General features: G+C 36.4%; 1 protein-coding gene across 4 annotated transcripts in view; it reads right to left on the reverse strand.

The window, feature by feature from the left end:
* Window positions 1-21,066, reverse strand: part of LOC116717368 (F-actin-uncapping protein LRRC16A) — a 53,535-nt gene that overhangs the window by 31,564 nt on the left and 905 nt on the right. For all 4 annotated transcript variants that reach the window (XM_032558705.1, XM_032558703.1, XM_032558704.1 and 1 more), the window contains exons 2-3: window positions 16,553-16,650; window positions 2,748-2,798 (exon numbers count right to left, since the gene is read on the reverse strand). In XM_032558705.1, the coding sequence (XP_032414596.1) occupies window positions 2,748-2,798; window positions 16,553-16,650 (149 nt within the window). The remainder of the gene's footprint in view (window positions 1-2,747; window positions 2,799-16,552; window positions 16,651-21,066) is intronic.

Raw genomic sequence — 21,066 nt, forward strand, 5'->3', positions numbered from 1 at the left:
AATGTGACTATAGTCACTTTTACCGTCAAAACAAATCATTATATATATATATAGTTTATAATTTGTTCAGCATTGCTATTTCCAAGCAAATAAAAATCCACTCTTTCATTAACATATTTTATTTCTGTTTAAATTGCATTTTAGGACAGATAAAAGTAGAAGGAAAAACCTCATTGCTTATACTTCCACGTCTAAAAAGAGACCAAAATAAGTCGTTTTATGTGAGACGGGTATCCTGCACACAGCCACAATGAGCACAGTTTTCCACTGCTTCTTCCTCTTTCAGAAAGGCGAACAGCAGAGAGCCTGAGGGCAGGCCAGGCATCGAGACCAGACTATTCCAGGTGGGAGCTCTGTTTCTCAGGCTTGGCACAGAGATGAGAGAGAGGAAGAGGATATTCAGTCTGTCTACTGTCTCACTACAGTACGGAGTGTGCATGTGTGTGCGTGTGTATGCCTTTTTGTTCCCAATGGCTTTGAACACACTCTTGAATATATAAACAATAAGATTTTTTCCATTTCCACTTGGAAAATAGATGCCCACTCATTGATTTCCATTCTATGGAATCATCTATAATCATTTCAAAGAAGGAAATAAATAAATACACAAATGATACAAGACTAAAATCCCAAAGAAATAAAGCTAAGTTTGTGACAGATGTTGCCAAACACACACAAAAAGGAGTTAGGCTTCATGTTTTCACATTAGATTGTGTAGCGTTTGAAATGACAAAAAAAAAGAAAAAAACTGTAGGAAGATAACCTTATTGACTGCTACTTGCTTCTCTGTCACAGTTCATTCCACATGAGCAGAGGCTTAAAGGCTGCATATATTTACCTCAGTGAATATAGTACAATGTAAAGCTTAAATTATGGGCCTCAGTAGACACCAGCTAAGTGTGTGTCAGGTGTACATTACGGGTTTCTGGATATCAATAGATTTCTAGTTGTGACTGTGCTGTTACTACTTTGCCTGTGAGAAAATCTTTGCTCGATGACCAAAGTTCATCAGCAATACTTGACATACCCACTGGTTTCTACCAACACTTTAATCTTCTGCTACACAAACTATAATTACAGGCAACTGTTGGACTTTGGTGTGACACAATAATATACAATGCACCTTAGGCATGGATTTTTAATTGTTTTATTTGCAATTTCATCTACTTCTGCTTTCTGATGGCTGGACAGCTCTTACTGAAGTCAATATGGTGATAAATCCAAGCTAACGAGTGACTACAATGTCACACTGGGAGCTGTGTGGAGGAACCAAATGCTGTTTGGTCAGTCATCCACTATCCATCTGTCAGCTTAGTTGCTCATCTTCTTTATGTCTGTTGTGGTTTCAAGTATCTCTTTTCATTTAGGCTTCATTGGCTGATATAAAAAGATTGGTTGTAACAAATCATTTAACATAACTTTAGGTTTTATTTCTATGCTTTAAAGTACAGTATATCTTAGCATATCTGTTTTGCTGCATCACTTTGAAACTGTTTCAGATTTTTTCCAATAAAGAAAGAAACATGGAATAAAACTTATTCAGAATCAGTCACTAAGCAGCAACACACCAAAAACAGAAATGAAAATGCCAAAACTATGATTAAAATATTGGTAGTGTTTATCTGTGGGTTCCCTCACTCGGTGCCACTAATAAGTTTCATGACAATATGAAAATGAGATGTTTCAATCCAAAGACAAAGGATGTAAATTGAACATAAATCTATGTGAAAAGAACTTTACCCATTCATTTATTTAACTTTTAAGCAAAAGTGTAGTGAATGAAGTTTGAACACATGAATATTTTTTGACACCGAGTTTTCATTCTTCTATGCATAGCCAAACCTGGAAAATACTAAAAGAAAGTTCCAGATTTTTCCAGACCCTGGCATAAAAAACAAACAAAGAGGGGGGAAGCAGGAAGAAGACATGAATGATTGTGTGAGAGAGAAACAGCCTGTGTGAATGCTGCAGAGCAGTCACAGACTGTTAAGCCCCAAAGCTTTTTACAAGAGGAGCCAAATCATCAATCTAAGAAACTCGCACAGGAAAACCCGCTGAGAAGAGAATAAAAGGAGCTACAGGCAGTTTTCAGCTCTGAATTTACAGCCAGGAGCAAACTGAGTTTCCATACTGTAACATAGCAAGTCAATACTGAAGCTTTCTGCTTCTAAAATCGATGAATTCCCTCAGCCTCAAAAGACTTAAATAGATTGGATAAATTCTAATATTTCTGAGCTTTTATAAGTCGACCAAACAGTAAACAGTCAGGGATCAGCGGTCATCTTGGAGTAGCAAGAAACTTCCAAGTTCAAATCTTTTTGCATGGAGTTTGGATATTCCACCTGTGCATGTGTGGGTTCTCTCAGGGTACTCCAGCTTCCTCCCACAGTCCAAAACATGGCTGTTGTGTTAAATGGTCTTCTGGTCAACAGGTATGAGTGTGTGTGCATGTTGGTCCTCTGTGCTGCCCTGTGATGGGCTCTCGACTTATCCATGGTGTACCCCGCCTCTCGCCCAATGACCACTAGACATACTGTAGGTACCAGGTTAGATCTCCTTTAAATGTATCTTTGAATAAATTGTTTATTTAATTGAAAAAAGTATCAACTAATGTTTTTTTTATAACTAACATGAGAGAGTACGTTGTGACCAAAATGATTTTAGTTCAGCACAGTATAATTAGTGCATTCCACTGGAGTTTTTTTTTTTTTTTTAAATAAAGACGATACCTCTGCCATCTTTCTTACCTTGGCTGGAATGCGTGCTGTTAGGAGGTAGGCTCGGTGAGTCGCAAGAGCCTAAGAGAGAACAGAGGGATTAATGAGTGTGTCGCAGGAGATGTATATAATTAGCAGCTTTAAATACACTCTGCGAAACAAGAACAAGAAAATCACAAGGAACACAGAGGAATGTCCCGCTGACTCAGAGAGCAGCAGACACAAACATTTCCATAAAAAACACAAAACAAGGACGAACGGGGAGGATTTTAACTCAATGCATTAAACCAGTAATTTCAGAAGCTTTTTAAACTTTAACCAAATAAAATCCCTTAAACACCACATCTTAGAGTGATGCATTGACAGATGCATCACTCTGTCAATGCACTTTGAAGATTTCGCCTGCTGACCAGAGAATCTGGAGCCAAGGTAGAAGAAATTAAGGACTCATCTACTGAAACATCATGACTTACACAATGAATGTAAGTGATTTTTATTCATAAACAAAGGTACAGTCATAAAACAATTTTAAAATAACATCTCAAAGAAAGAAGGTATATACCTCGACCTGTAACTATAAGCAATCAGAGGGAGATTTTCACCAATTTGACAGAAAACTTGTGATGGTCAGCAAACACAACTCCCACAAAAAGCTGGAACAGCGATCTCTGTTAAATATCTGAAAATAATTTCAACAAATGACTGTGTTCAAGCATGCCACGTTGAGTAAGACACATTTAGCTTCCAGTTATCAGCAAAACACCAGCCAGAAGTAGACTTCTACTTCTACTTCTACTGATGCCTGAGAGAAAGAATACATGGAAGGTGGTTTTCAAAGAAAAACAAGGAAGAAAGTGTGTAAAAGAGATGAAGGGCAAAATTATCTGAACAAATCCAGCAAAGAGAAGAGAGGCAAAGCAAAAACATAAAGCAACGATTGGATTCAAAAAGCCCAGAAAGTGCCATTATTTCTAAAAGATGTGAAAGAAGGAAGCAGAAGTGTGTGAACTAAGGCTAAAAAAAGGATGACAGTGATTTCTAGCCCTGTGCGGGTCAGCTCCACAGGCAGCGTTTGCATATTTTGATGTGATGGAGGCAGACAGGCAGGCCTGTATGGCCAAAGATAACCTCTTCTAAAGAGCAAGAGTCACGACTGGTTTGCTCAGCCTTTCCTCTCCGTGCACTACGTCTCATTCCTGCACTGTGGACCTTGCATGCTGTGTGGCTGCAAGGAAAGGGAATCTGACAGTGCAAGATGATATCTAACACCAGATTGAAATGTAAATAAGCCTGCAAAATTATCACAAAATGAGCATGTCAGTTTGGACAATAACAAAAATTTTTGTTTCTTTGTTTTTCTTTTTTCTTTTAATAGGTGTAGTTATCTGGCAGGTCATTCACGTGTTTAATGATAGATTTACTCTGATATCATTTAGCCAGAAAAAAAATCTGACATTTGCACTTTTCATCTTTAAACTTTTTTAAATGTTTGGCAACTACATTTGCAATTGAATTCAAAAACAAAAAAAAGAAAGAAATGGACGCAAAACTAATCAGTAGACCTTCATAATCTTCATCTCTCCTTTAATAAACTAAAATTATTTTAAATAAATGTTGGTTGAAGTACTGACGTTCTGAGTAATAATGCATTTGATGCACACAGAAACAAAAATATTTTCCTTCTTGTTTTTAGTTTTTTTTTGCATATCTATTTGCTTTTGAACCATTCACTTCTTCATGCATGTTATAAGCATTTATTTTGCTGTTTTACAAAGCACTCATATAAATTAGAATATGATGTCGGGATATGTGAAGCTCAGCGGAAAAGCTTTTTGACAATCATTTGTCAGGTTTAAGCTGTGTGTTATTGAAAGGACACTGAAAATTAAGACAAATAATATTCTCTGAGTCGTTTGTAAAAGCGGAGCTAAATCTAGTAGAAAAATGCAAAGGTGTTTTAAAGATTGTCCCAATTTACACAAAAATGCACATAACCCTAAACTGTATCCAATCTTTACTCAACTTAAGCTGCAATAAAGCTAATTCTGCTTTCTGATGAATTTACAATTTTTTATGCATTTATTAGATGGGTAAATAAAACCAAATTCACCAACTTCAATCAGAAGCCAACTGATTGGCATATCAATATGAACCATTTATAATTACATTTTTGGACATCAAGTCTCACAACAAGTAGACAAGTAATGTCATTTGTTGTAGGAGGTACGATCATTGCTTGAGAACATTAACAACAATAGAAACTAACTTGTTCAAATGTTGTATTTCCTTCAGATGAATTTGCCATTACAACTCATGCTTTTCTCCAGCTTGCCAACGTCCTATCATTTCCCTCAATGCATGACTGTCCCACTGCACTCTTCCAGCACAGGGCTCTCTCCATCTGCCCTTTCAAAGGGACAAAGGCATTACAGTCCGTGAACCCCCCCTTCTACCTCTCTCCATCTCTGCTCACTATCTTAAGTGGATTTAAGCCTTGAGCCTTCCTCCATCAGTGATTTCACGGTGACCAGCTCTACGCCCTCGGATACACTCACACAACCAGATGGCAGCAGTACTGGAGCATGTGTACTCGGCTGAGGAGAGCATCTGCCATTACTCTCTCTCACTCGCTGTAATGCACACAATCTACCACACACTGGTGGCTTACATTCAAAAGTACTGCCACCGGCTGTACAGTACCATTTGTCTTGTTGGCCTGCAGCACAGAGAACACACAAACACTGACACGGAGATGAACCGATTGCTCAGCAGGAGACTGGCATAAGCCGATTTTCAACTTGACTGGCCTGATCAATGACCAATTGACATTCAATGTTTCAAAGTAGTTTTTTTAATTTTATTTTAAGACATTTAAAAATAAAGTTGGAAGAGTCCAACTTTAAAAAAATTTTTGTGCTGGTAACTTCTTTTTTTTTTTAAGACTAAATGTTTAGCATTCAACAGAAGTTCACCTGAGTCATCTGAAGGTTTAGTAGGGAAAAAGCGACTGGGAGTTTGATTCTTCCTGAGACAGAATTATTTAGGATGTTGTCTTAGAATAAGAGCTGGAAACATACAGCCATGACATTAATTCACAGATCCACTGCCGACAGGCTTTTTATTGCATAACCGTTGTCAGAATGTCCTTCACGTGCAGGCCGGCGTATCTGACTTTAATGAGTTGTGATGTCCCAGCTACAAACATAAACTGTCATCACAGCATGACAGAAGTGACTACTTCTAGTGCCAAGCAGAAAAGGAGGGAAACCTCACAAAGACCATCCACTGAGACAAACAGAGTGGAGGCGATGAAGATACAAAGGAGGCCATAATTAAATAAAAGGGACCCAGAGGAGCAGAACAAGTGAAATTATTAAACAGATGACCCAAAATGGAGCCACTATTGAAAACAAATTAGAGTTGAGCAGATCTGTTAAACCGAAGGGTTTAAAAGTTTTATCTTTCTAAAAACTATTGCACCGTATATGAAAATAACATCAGGTGGTAAAGATGTAAATTAATTTAATTTAATTTATAAAGATATTTAAAGGTAGGAATTTTCATCTTGTAATATAAAATAACTAAAGAAAATGAAATGCTCAGTTTTCTTTATTTGTGCATTTCACAACAGTGTCCCACATTTTAAATTCAATGTAATCTAGGAGAGCAGCAGGTAAAGACATAAAGTCCAAACAGAAAAAAACAACACATGACAAAGTGGAAATGGAGATGAGTTTTATCATTTAATTTTTCTTATGTCCCCTGAGTCAAATAAGTGGCTAACCAAAAATGACTTTCATAGCATGTAAAGGGAAGTTACATGCTAATGGGAAGTAGAGGGAAGGGTGTGAAAAGCACATACATGAGGGTGGCTGACAGTTAAGATCTTTCTCTTTGCTCTGATTGGCTGTTTATGACCGGGAGCTGTGCATTTCTCCACATGTGTACATTATCACAGGGGGAAGCTAGAGGAGTTTGATATTTTTTTTTCTCACAGATTATCGGCCACAAGTTTTAACAAATGTGTAAAAAGAAAAAAAAATAAACAAAAAAACATAATTTCTAAAAGTTACATATTGCAGCTTTCTAACATTTTATTAAACAATGTTTCACAAATAAACTCAGTGGAGTTCAATTATCTTTACTTTGTAAGAGTTTTGTGGAAATCTTAAAGAAGCCACCTACATATGAATGACTGAGGTAAACAGTTGAATTCTTGTAGGCTGTTACTGTGAATCCAGGCCTGTGAGCAAACAAAGCAAGTCTCTATACTCTACAGGGCAAAGACCTTCTGCAGCATCCTCTGCTATTACAGCTCATTATTCATGAGATCTACATTAACCTAATCTCACTGGGATAGTTAGAGTCAGCAATGAGTAATAGATGCATCATGTCCGATATCATTAAACACAACAAGAAGGGAACATTTTAGGTAATCCTTAGCCATTAGAAAGAACATCCAATTACATGGTTTTTTGAAAGAATTGGTTTTAAATACAGTAACTAGCTATTAATATTACCTGATTCAAGATTAATAGGTTAAACATTATTGATAAGTCACGTGGGAAAGAAGAGTAATCCTCTAAAGGCTGCTGTAACACTAGAAATTTCTAATTGGTATTCAAAGTGACGTTTATAAAGTAAGATGTGAGATGAAAACATTAAATGGGCATTTATTAAAGACCCTTTATACCTGTATGTGTTGGACAAGCCGACACAAATCTTAATAATCAAATAATAATTGATGATTGAATTAAGTGGATCACAGAATACAACACTGCTGTAGAAAATGTAATACGGATTAAATAAACATGAATTTAAGTCACAGTCATGTTTCCTGTCACATTAGACACAAGTACTTTATCTTTCACAAACAATATTTACAAATAGTTAAAAAAGTAGAGTTAAAAAAAGACAATTTACCAAAATTTGATTCAACCCCAAAACGCTTAGATTGTTTTTTATATTGCCAATTTGCTTTATGAATCAATGCTTTTTAGGTACCTAGAATATGTTAACTTGAAAACATAGAACTAAAAAAAAATAAATTAATAAATAATAATAATAATAATAATAATAATAATAATAATAATAATAATAAAAAAGTGGAAAAAAATCAAATAATTTAGAAATAAATGTAACAGATTTATATTCCTGAGCCATAGAGATCGTTCCTGTCTTGAACTGAAACTAAACAAACTGCAGGAAAAAAAATAAAAATAAGTAAATAAATAAATAAATAAAATAGTTAAAGATAAACAGTGAAAATCACTTGTTTCACATTACTTGTCCACAACAAAGACAAGCTGTTGACAACACAGCTGAGCATCCTGCGCTAAAGTCTGAGGAGTCCTACTACACCAAAATTACAGATCAAACTATACAGGTAGTCATGGCACAACATGTTCAAAGCCTATATTTGAGGGGAAATATTTAATACTTCTCCATAAAAGCAAAATCTAAATGCAGACTCCATAGGACTCTCTATATTTAATAAAACACATTACCACCAGTAAGGATAGACACCTACAAGACAAAACAATGAGCAAAAATGCTTAAAATGCAATTTTTCCTAGTGAAGCATTCTCAGATTCCCCAGATACTAATCAGGCAGGCAGCAGGAGACCACTTTTCCACATTATTATCTGCTGGGCACATCCTTCTCATAAGCTGTACTGGCAGCCTCGGTAAAAACAAAAAAAAAAGACATCAATTTTCCTTTATCACTGCCCTGCTCATCATTATGTGTTTAGTGCTGGAGAGGGAAGCTCGGAGAAGAACAAAGGCAGCCGACAGTGGTGCTTCCTGAACCGATTTGATTGGCTGGTTTCATCAGACCACAGCTGCAGTGAGCTGAGGCATGTGGTGTCTGACTGTGTAACATTTCATGCTTTATTTTAATGCTGTTTTTGGTCTCTGCTTCTGGTCTTGCTTATAGAAAAAATTGCCAGTGTATGTGTTGCTTCATAAATGACAGAAATAATGTACAGTACATTTTGGATGCTAAGAATACAAGGCAGCAATTCGGAGACAATAAAATCCCATATAGCAGAGTTAAAAAAAATTCAGCTGCATATTTAAAATGTTCAGAGAACATCCTCCGCTGAAACCCTCCTAGGAGTAAACAAACAAGCAAACTGGCTGGATGAAGGATTATTTGGGTTTTCAGATTAGGATTATGTTCAAGGTTTCGGCTCCAGGATACAGATATTAAACTGACACACTTGTGTTTTTACAATGAATTATGGTGGGAATGAGACAGCTTGTTCTTTGTTTCAAGCTGTGGAAATTAACTGGAGACATTTGTCCCCGTTTAGTTTGTAGAAAAATCCTGCTCATTCATCAGTATTCCAGTTACAGACAATGGGGAGGACGTGGGTTTGGGCTCTGTGTGTGCAGCAACGTGATTCTGACTCTTGGCTTCTGGGTAAATAAGCAATCACTGCAGACCACAGGGATAAACAAGACAGGCAGGAAAAGCTGAGGTACAAACAACAATACAAGAGGCTACATCTCACTTGAAAAAGTAAAAGTGGAAGACATGATACAGACATGTGTATATGACAAAAATAAGAAAATAAATAAATGAGACAAAAGACAGAGCAATGTGGGGATGAGGGAGGAGGAGTCAATCGTGTTTGATGTTGGCAGGACCCATACTTTTCCTCTGAGATGGCATCAGTGAACACTAATAAGACACACAGATGAACACAAACCCCTGTTCAGCACCAGGGATCAGACAGTCACCACATGATCCAACTACAGGATAATAAATGCTCAAAACGATTAGAGTTGTATTATTAAAGCTGAATTGTTAAAGATCCATTATGAATATCTGCAGTTTATAGGTGTCTATACAGTAAGTTACTAAATGGGAGCATATCATTTTGGGAATATTTTAAAGCGAATGACTGAAGATGCATTTATTTCCTCCCCCCCCCAGTTATGCAACAGTTGTGCAACTGCACAACCAGTGATCTTAAGAAACAAAACAGAAAATAAACAGCTGGTTTAATGATTGTAGGATCATTAGGATTGCAAAAGTTATTGCAATTTGTTGCTATGTCTTGCAGAAAACAGTCTACGTTACCCAAAAGATATACAATGAGTGCCGTTTTTACATTGTTGGATGTTCTCCTGATCTCTGCACACATAATTTGGGTGCAGAGATCCCACACTGACCATCCTGTTTAAACTGGGTTTAGGAAACACTGTGCTCTGAGTGAATATACTTATTTCAACAAGAATTTTGAAGCATTTTTATCCAGGCAAACAGTCTTTTTTCTTGAGCAACAGCCTACACAGAGGAAGCCTTCCTGCTACAAGCAATTAGCCTTGAATATAATGCTGATGATCCATTTGCTGTGATGGATGCTAATGTGAACCAGAGTATGAAAAATGCATCATGGTTGTAATAAGCATGTTTGATTGGTTTCCATTACTATTTGGGTGTCAATCTGTTTTGGCATAGTGGCAGAGGATGCAGTTGTTTAGCAGAGGACCTGATCAGAAATTTAGCAGTTACGTTGATATCAAACATGGCCATTCATTTTTTATTTTTTGCAGAAACCCAGAATATTAGTAAAGTTCACTGAAGAACAAATGTAAATTGACGACACAAAGGGTAACATGAATAGTTGTATATTAATCTGTAAAAGAGTGTTTATGTACATCCGTAGAAAGATACCAACAGGATGTAAGCCTGGCTGTAAGCTACACACCAAAAGCTTTGCAGTGAACTAACTGAGAAGTAGCTGCATGTGTTCAAATTTCTATAACAAACTTTGAAAACAAAGACGATACGAATGATTTGACTCTCCTCTGGCCTGAACTGGTGGTAAAATTCATCTTCTATAAAGCGAAACTTGAAATCCAACCAGTCAAGGATAATGTAACTGGGAAGCAAAATAAACTACAAATAATTGTCTTTCCTGAATCTGTTATTTCAAATATGAAACATATATTCAGATCTATTGCTTTGTGGATGTCTAATATAATGTTAAGTAGTCATCATTTTCAATTGTGACTTCTTCTGTGACCTACAAACCTAATTCAATTACACCAAGTGAGAACCATCTGACCCACTGCAACCCACTGCAACACTAGAATACATTTCCTATAATGCTACACCGGTCATCATGAAAAGGCACCATTTAAAATATTACCCTATATCAGAAGTCATCAAATAGCTAATTTGGTCCCTTTGGCTGAGAGTTGAAACTTGATTTACTAGAAATCAATAATGTAAAGGTTTTAAAACAAAATCATTCAGGTCAATGACAGGGTTAAATTCATTACCAAGACTACGTGAGTGACAATGACCCTGACCTTTGAGATAATCAGGATCAAGGCTTGTGGATGGGATTTGGAGACAGACAGACAAGTTCTTTTTTTTTTTTTTCCAGAGAAGCTTAGCTGCACATTGTCAATTAGGAAATTATTTTTTAGACAATCTTTTCTAGAGAAGAATTTTTCATAATTTCTCCACTTCACATATAAATCTAAAACAGTGGGTTGCAAAGTGGGGGTAAATTAGCAGTATCAAAGTATACTAATGCTTCAAAAGATTACAGTCTCAGTATCACTATGATTTTCTGCCCTGCTTTTCTATTTAACAAATGCATTAATTTTCAAATGCTTCAACATACAAGACCAATTTGAAACAAAAAATAAAAATATTGATTTAAACTGTAAATTACAAAATACTATCAATTCCTTTGTGATTATGTTGAAAAAACAAAATGCTATTTATTGCTGATAAAAAAAAGAGTTACATTAGTTCTTCTATAAAAGACAAAACAAGATCACTGGTTCTTATAAATGCAACAAGTAACCATCATGACATAAGGACACAGGCCATTTATATTTTTCCTGTTCCTCCAAATAGTTTGGTTAGGGAAAAGGAAAAAATGACAAGATTTCAAACTGTGTTTATAGTTTAACACCATATTTGATTTATTCCCAAACAAGTCATACTCTAAAGTTACACTTCATGATTATTCTCATCTCAGCCTCATCCCCCTGCCATGTCAAAAGTCCTCTACAGACTATTTTGATGTTTCTTTTAGCTCCGTCTCCATTCATCCACTTCCCCACGGGGTGTTTGATGGACTGTTGTTATTATCACCTTGCCTTTCATTCCTTAATCTTTAAAGGAGAGTGACTACTGTATCCATCAAGATTGAGTGGGCTTAAGGGACACCTCAGGTACTGTGGCGCTCCACTCCCAGGAAAAGAGAGAAGGGCCCGTCAATGTTTGAAATAGGAAAATTGACTTAGGAAAAAAATCTAGATTTTTACAACCGTGTGTGTGCAGCTTTATTGTAAATTGATATGGTTGAATAGAGATACATTTGCTGAAGTTGGAGATACAGCAAGTAATTGGCTGCTGACCTGAGTCAGCTAATTTTCCATCTGACCTCTTGGTCAGAAGTTTACCGCTCTTTTTTTAATCAGTGAACGCACCATACAGGTGGGTTGCTGTAAAGTGTGGAAGTTGTCACTGTGGGAAGAAGACCTAATGTTAGTCATTGTCAGTGTTACTGAGGTGTTTAAAAAGGATTATTTGAAGATGAAATCAAGAGAATATACAGATACACATTTAGGTGGTTTTTTCAAACTAAAACTGACATAATTTACCATTATTGTTAGTGGATGAATAGCAACACAATAAAGAGTCTCAACAATCAATACATTGCACCTTCCTTTGTAATAGGGAAATAAAATATTTGTTCCAATTATCAAATATGTTATTCCATTTTCTTTGTTATTATGCAATTTAACTCATTTATAATTGTTGTGATGTTGTTAAGGTCCTTTTTTTAAAGGGACATTTGGTTATCTCCATGAGAAAGGAAAAACAAAGTGACCCTTCCAAAGCTTTGCTGCATCCTGTCTGTAGACCCTTGAGAAACTCTTAAAACTACCATTTGATCACAACCTCTGATCTCCAAACCATCTGTAAATAAATGCTCTTTCATCATGTCTCGTTACCCCAACACTAACAGGTTACAGCCCAACGACGAGTTTGTTTTCTCTCCAAGCGGCTTCCTCCAAAATTGCCCCTTCAAACTCGGCTTCTCTGCAACAACAAACAGGGGTTTATTTGTCCAGTTCAGTCAAGCAGAGCACTGATACGAACCCCTGCTCTGCGTCAGGATGAAATACCACAGCCGCTCCACTGGCATTCCTCACTTCCAAGTCCCCACTCCACTACATTTTTTTGTCTGAGAATGTGCATGCACTACTATGGCCTCTGTGTCCTGCTCCCACGTGTTGAAGCTGTGATGCCCATTTTAACTTAAGTTGAAACCAAAAGCTAAGACGGACAACATTAGAGGATGAAAGAAAACCTGCCACAATACCAGGGACTTTAGGCATCAAAATGTATTGCTTGAAAATAAAAAATAAAGAATAAATCATTATTGACTTATCAATATCAGTTAAAAAAATAATAAACCCCCCTTAAAAGGTGGGACATTCATTGTTTAATTGAGGTGTGCGTGAGCATGAGCTGGATAACTAGCATCAAGGTCTTAGAGCTGAATATACTTTTCATCACTGCATTCCTGTTGGCTATGAATTATTTTAATGAGGTTTAGAGAACTTGCTGTAGTGACCAGAGGGTTTTTTCCAACTATATAAAGCACACAGTGCTATTTGCTGCATACTTGCAGTCAGCTGGTTGTTGGAATGTCCGTACAATTTTCCTTTGCTCACAAGAAACATAAAACCAGAAGTTAGGAAGGACTTCCTGCATCTTCAAATGCAGACAGTCATGGTGTGGAAAGAAACCTGTCTCTCCTGCTGAGCTACTGCAATTTTAAATATATTGTTGGTAAACTATGATAAGTAGATGACTGGTGGGAAGGTAATATTTGTGGCACAAAACAACATTAGAAAAATAATAATCACTGTTATATTATTAACAATTTCTTGTTTTGCTTTGTTTTTTTCAATAGTACCGAAGCAAAGTCGTTTTTAATCAAGCCATGAATGTCATAAAGAGTCTATAGTTACATATAGACTGATGCTTTACCCTCACAGGTCAGTTCCTCTGTAATTTCTAAGTTTGTGTAAAATATAGGCATATTCAGAGGATCACCACCAGTCAGTAGTTTTAGAGCAACACTTCTTTGAAACAACACATTACAATGGGGACACCTTGATTAGTTAGAAAGGCTATAAATATGGTGAATTTAATGGCTTGTATACCTTAAAAATAACATTTCTGTTATAATGCAGCCATACTAAGGAACTGTGGTTTCAAAAGTACAATATCAGCAGATAATAAGGTGATGTCAATTCCTTTCTGTGGGTGTTCATTTCACCACTTACTGCTCTGTTGTTTCAGCACCACTCAAAATTACAACAGAACTGTTCAACTGCTAGATTTTTGGAAAAATAAAATGTGGTAGTGGTGTCTTTTGCAGGAAATGAGCAGAGAGAGAAAGGGAATAAATATGCAAGCAAAGCTCCCAAGGTCATTTTAGCACTACACCAACCACCTGAAGCTGAAACACAAAGTGAGCCACTAACAAGCAGCTAAAAATATATTGAATATATTTAGCGGAGTTTAATTAAATGTATATGATGCACCAGAAGCAGTGTTACAATCCAAGAAAAGTTGTTTTGGCAATGTTTGGTTTTTTTTTTTTGTATTTTACAATATATTACACTTTAAATTAAATTCAGTATTTTCTATGTAAGAGATTGTGGAAGAGAAATAAACCATGATGACGTCATTATTTTTATTTTTTACAAGCTATTTATATATATTTGAATAAATAGTTTTTCATTTACTTCAGAAGAAGTTTCAACATAAAGCTATCAGGGAAAAAGCTGTTCTTCTAGTACATGCATTGTTTGTCCAAACTGCAAGAGTAATTATTTAAACAATTGATTTCAAAAGAGACCAATACTAATCATGATTATTATTGATTTTCCATAATTGGGCAGCTCCATCTTGCATCACAAAACACACATCTTAGACCAGTTTTAAGCTCCCCAGCCCCTGTTATCTGAAGGCCTTCTGAGGAAACTTGATCAGCTCTGGTGTTTCTTACCTCAGTCGTTTTCCTACATCATTTAGCAAAGAGGGTGTGAGAAAATAAGGCTAATTACTTTCACCTCTCTCTGCTCTTGGTCCCTGTAGATGTCTTCCAAAGAGTAATATTTAAGTTTCCTAAAACATTCAATAATGTTTGGAATAGCATGATGATGGTAAGATATGTCTGAAGCAGACCCTGGCTCTGTGGGTTTAATCTCTACGAGGCTCCAAAGTTTTCCTGCTTTTTCCAAACAGTGTATTCCATATAGTGCAATAAAACTAAAATCTCCCTTCACCACTGAGTCTTGCATAGCTAAAAGGCTTCTGTCATGTCGACAGACACAAGCACATTACAGTAAATCTCAACAGCAACAAAAAGCTTTCCGACTCAGTCGTGAAGTTTATAGACGCTGTCGAAACACAAATTTAGCTGCTGACTCCTAAGTGTCATCATCTTATTATCCCTGTGCCTCTCAGATGGAGACAATATGCATTTTTAATCACCAACCAAGAATCAATTATTCAGCAGTTGGTGAATTTATGTCTCTTTACCAAAAAGGTAGTAATTGAAGCAGACATTTTCATCTGCTTTGAACACATTGAGGGCTGATGTTTAAATACAGAGCTGTTACTGCTAGATGAAGATATTGACCAAGTCAGTGAATTAAACGGTTTAGACAAGACTGTCCCAAACACCACAGCTCTCTATGGCATTTAAATAAAGTCAATAAGTCTAAAAAGGTATCTTTATGCCCATATTACTGAGCTGCATAATCATTCCCTCCAATACTTGGAAAGCAAATACCATCCAATTTTGCTGTTTTGTTGGAAATAGAAATGCACAGAGGAATCGATCGGAATCATGTTAAGCTTGATGGGGGCGACCTGTCTGAATTTGAATTTTGAATTGATGAATTTATGTCAGACATTCCACCAAGAGAAAAAAAAGCAGGACAAAATAAAAGCATTATTTACATATTCCTTGGTGTAAATGCAACACCCTATAGCCAACCATACATTCACAATTACACACAAAATCATCACTTATTTGGTAACTGTGTGTTTGAAAAGTGGCATGAAGAAGTTGAACTTATTTAATGATGTCCCTTTTCCATCCTGTAGATCATGACATGAATAATCTTCCCATTTTCTGTTCTCCTTCTAAATCAGAGTTCCTAAACCAGATGTAAATAATACATACGCCTAAACACCCCAGCACACAAACGCCTGCATACATAATACATATACGTAAAGACATACCTATAAATACACACACAAACCTACACACGCATGCTCAAAAAAATCCGCAGTGCTTTATTACCAGTCCAAAGCCATCACCCCTGTTCATCCCTTTACTTTTTAACAAGAACCATTTTGAGGCTTTTCTTAAACAACCTCACTGTTGGAAACCCAGACATCATGCACCTTTTACAAATCAACAAATTTTCTACATTTCAACATCAGTCTGTGGTAATTTCAGTCTGCAAGAAAGCAAGAGACAGCAATGCTTTCACAAGATAACAGGAAGGCATAGCTGAGTAAAGGCTAAACTAATTTTTATTTTTTGTCATTTTTAGCTTTCCACCTGTCTCATACATTATACAAGGTACTTTGAAATGTTTGCTGCCAATTAGGGAGGTAAGAATCTTGTTAGTGCTAGAAAAGAGGAAGTTTGTGTTGTCAAAACAAAACTATATATTTTATGAAAAGCATTATGACATTTTACAACATTAAAGGTTTTCCAAGTGATAATGAAGGACTTTAATAGCAGTAAAAATTGACTCACCAAAACTCTGTTCTCCGTCTTGTCTCCTTTGATTTCCAATTTGACTCTTTTCCTCAGTGACAACTTCACCTTCCTCCCCACTGCATCCCTCACACTCTCTACATAAAGGACAAGAAAGAAAATGAGAAGAGAGTGAAACTTATGAGGAAAATCTTTTGAGTCGAGTCAAGGAGAGGATAGAAGAGGAGATATTTAGCTCTGCTGACTTTGCCCGACACAGCTCAAGATTCTATTGCCACTGGGGGGAATAATTCCCCATTTTTGCTAATTAGGAAAAACTAGATGTTCAATGAAGAATTTATCAAATCCAATTTTAATTGACTACGGGACAGGGGGGTTTTAGTAGTTCACATTTAATTTCCCAGTCCAGTGTGTGGGAATATTTTTGTGGAGTTGTCAGTGAATGAGATGTGAAAAGTCACATCAATACAGACATGTTTTTTTTTTCTTAGAAACTAATATATTTTAGAAATATCCTTACATTTCTACCAACAGAATTCTGATAGGTTGTACCACTAATTTACAAGCATTCTCATATAAGATGAACGCTTAACTAGTGTTGCGATTGTTCTGAGCCGTGTTTAAATGGCATTGGTAAGCCAATTCAGGTCAGGAGTAAAACAAAACGACTTGTACTATTTGCTTTTCATTTTTGTAGCATATAAAAAAAGACAGTTTTCAAATGCCATCATGGTTTCTCTCAAACATTCTTGATGCAAATGAGTCCAAGTGTAAAAAAGGTCTCAAATTCTCAGTTTGCCGATTCCTCCCAGAGAGAAAATCTGGAACCTGAAGATCAAAAGGTTAGGAAGGATTGAAAGAAGTAAAAAAGAAAAAAAAAGTATTTTTACAATATGGAATGATATGGAAAGTCAAAGAAATTTAAAACACCATTCCCAGGTCTGCCTGTTCAAGAAAGTTCATCCTGAAAGTTGACTTATAGAGGCTAAATATAGTCTCCAGAATCCTAAAGGTATTAGCATTACAAGACCTATGTCAAGGTCTTCCTAGATAAAAAATATATGTCTTTGCAATCAGAAAGACAATGCATAATTTAAATTTTCAAGACAAGTGTGCAGGGAGGGACTTTTTGCTTTCCATACACACGTGCAAAATTGTGTTTGGTCACCAGAAAACAGACCAGAAGTAGTAAATGGCCTCTACTTGTGGTTCACTGACTGTGAACGCAACCATCAGTGAAGAGGAACACTCTACTTTTAAGAATAAGGTTAACTTTAGCGAAAGAGATGTTAAGGCCCATTGAGAGTGATGTAGACAAAGAATGAGAAATGTCTTGGCATAAACAATATTGTCATTGCAAATTTGGTCACTTTGAAATTTCTTAAAAAGGAATTTAAGCATCATGACAGTTTAGTTTAGTGGATTTATTAGCCCTTGTATACCTGGAACCCCTATGTGACTCACCTATTTGTGTTTTTATAATATATATATATAAAGAAATTAGATGCAAACAAAATGACACATGGTTTTCTGTTCAAATTCATTATTCACACCCAGTAGGACAGTGATCAGCCAGACAACTGGTTTAAAACGTATAACTGGGTCAACCACCTCTTCATACTATGCATTCACTTCACACATGCATTACAGCTGACTTCCAACAGTCTGTGCACGCGTCTGACACGGGCAGTGTTTCTGGGAGCAGGCATCTGTATTGGCATGCACACATCCCCGCCTCCAGGCTTCCTCCCACCATCATCAGATCAAAGCAACACTAATAATTAGGTAGAAGGCAAGAATGGTTTATCTGCCAGCCTGAAGCTTTCAAAAATAAACATCAAATGTGCATCCTAATCCTCAGCAGAATTGCCACCGCACAAGCACAAAGTAAAACACATAGAGGTGAGGGTTTTTTAAAAATGTTTTATCCAAATATTAGGCCTTTCTGAGTTCACGAGTCTAGCCATCTTGGGATCACATGCAGAAGGTATCTAGTGGTTTGTCAAATGTGGTTGTTCTGTCAATTAACTTCAAAACAAAATCTTAATGAAATATGACACCAAGGTCACTTGTAGAGTCTGGATAAACTATTCAGACACAAATAAATGTTCTTTGAATCATCCAGAGGACCGTTATTCTGCTGCATAACTGAAGTTAACTTCATGATTTTCTGGTAAAGAGCAAAATTCATGGTGCTCTCAATTATGACAAGTAGCTCAAGTCCTGAAACAACAAACCATTCCCAGGCCATCACACAGCCACCACCATGTTTGAATGTCAGTATGACTTTCTTTCTGAAATGCTGCGTTAGTTTTCTGCTCGTTGTCACTGGCGACATATTATCCACAATTGGTTAAATTTTGTATTGTCATTTCACAGAATATTTTCACAATAGTCTTTGGTATAATCAAAAAAGTTTTGAAAATAGTGCCTCTGGTGTTCGTTATGCCCAGCTTCTCCTCCTTATTCCTGAATCAAGGACACTGACGTAAAATGAAGCAAGTGAGGGTATAAGTGCTTTAAATTTTGCTGTGGATTTGTTTGTCATCACCTGGTTGACTCATAACATGCTGGTCTATTTTTTTTAGATCATCAGCCCTATATTATGTTGCCAGACAGCTTCTGTGTAAGTGGTTTCTAAATCTATATGCTCGTCTTCGGAAATGGTTGTGAGTTGTGAAATTGAACCAAAAAACGGTAATGAAAGTATTTCACAAGGAGAGAGGTGACTATATCTTTATATAGAGACAAATTGGGTTGAAAAACAAGAAATCTGTGTTCTGACATATGTAAACTTTGCTTGATCATCGCTATTCCTCACATCCATCTTACAGAAACTTGTCTCCATAATAAGTGCATATATATTCTTTGAAGCAGGCCATGTGAGAAAACCCACATACTGAGATCAAATTGATTCTTCACTGCTGAGATGATACAAAAGTGTCCCGATTATCTCTGTTAGATATATATAGATATTGTGTTTATTCTGAAAGCTTTAAGATAAAAGTTAATAGGCCTAAGAACTAGTTATGAAAGATGTCTAAGAGGATATAGAAAGTTCTGGTGTAACTTAGCTGAAATCATCAATTTAATTCAGTCAACAGCATCGTGAAGAATTTTCTTCTTTGGGATGCATGCCAAGAAGGATAATGCGTGATGTTAAATCACAGGCAGCATGGTTAGAAACAATGACCGGGTCTAGTTCTCCAGTCAACACCTCATGACTTGAGAGTCATGACCTGCTAGATTTCCTATGCAACAAGTAAAAAATGGGGTCAATAAATCAACAAGGGTTTCAAGAAATTCCAACGATAAAAGTCAAAGTTGCAAATATTAAGTGCAACTAATATTTGCACCTAATATTAGCTGCAATATACAAATTCATCAAATGTTTGATGAATTTGTATAAAAGGTAATTAAAACTTTTTCTATAGAAAAAAATATCACAACCAGAAATTGATCCAGTCTACACTCACCTGTTCCATTGCCAATCACATGGCAGACACTAGAAGAATGGGACCCTTCTGTAGTAACAACAACAAGCTTCCCTTTGTGTCAGAAATTTAAAGTTCCTCTGCTTTGTTTTTCCCTCGACTCCAAGCAATTGTGATATTATTGTCAATAAGCTGATTTTCTTCACTTTTCTCTTTCCTTTATCTCGTTGTGATTTCTAGCATCTCTGAGAGGTTTGGTCATCAGGGGCAACGATAGCCTATTAAACAATTTTTCTTATTTGCATGCAGATTTTTGCTGCATTTTACTTAAATTACAATTGTGCCACCGCACTCTTAAACTATGATAACGATTGTAATTTTAATATAATTTGTGGTTGTTGTTTCTGTCTTAGTCAAGAGGGAAACCTGAGGAGAAGACTACATCCTTATATTCTCAATGTTCAGATTTAAAGATCATTCTGAATTCTTCTTCTGTCTTTGGTCCTCCTTTCTGCAGGGTTTTAAAAAAATTATCATGGCAGTTGTTGCATAACTTTGGCTCAGCTGTCAGTTTGGGGGAGTGAATAAAGTTAAACCAACAGAACAGATAGCAGTGAGAAAGAAAGAAATCTTAATAATATTCTACACCGCCTAAGGCAGGAGTGTCATACTCCAGTCCTCAAGAGCCACTCTCCTGCAGTTTTTAGATGTGCCATAGGTACAAAACACTGAAATGAAATGGCTTAATTACCTAGATCTTGTGTAGATAAGTTCTCCAGAGTCCTGCTAACGACCTAATTATTCTATTCAGGTGTGGTGCAGCAGAAGCACATCTAAAAGTTGCAGGGCAGTGGCCCTCCAGGACTGGAGTTTGACACCTGTGACCTAAGGGTTTTCACGACTGTGAAATAGGCCAAAAGCATCTTGGGCTTGTAAGAAATGAACCCTGAGAAACAGCTCAATATTACACTGAGGAGTCAGACACTGAATTACTCTCCCAAACAAAGAAACCTTGATCTACAGCCAAAGAGCTACAGGACTCTGATGTTATAATAAAGACAAATAAGTGAAGAAGCACAAGAAAGCAGAAATAATGAGGCTGCTATGAATGCTAAAACT

Source organism: Xiphophorus hellerii, chromosome 3, assembly GCF_003331165.1.
Source record: "Xiphophorus hellerii strain 12219 chromosome 3, Xiphophorus_hellerii-4.1, whole genome shotgun sequence".
Lineage (NCBI taxonomy): Eukaryota > Metazoa > Chordata > Actinopteri > Cyprinodontiformes > Poeciliidae > Xiphophorus > Xiphophorus hellerii.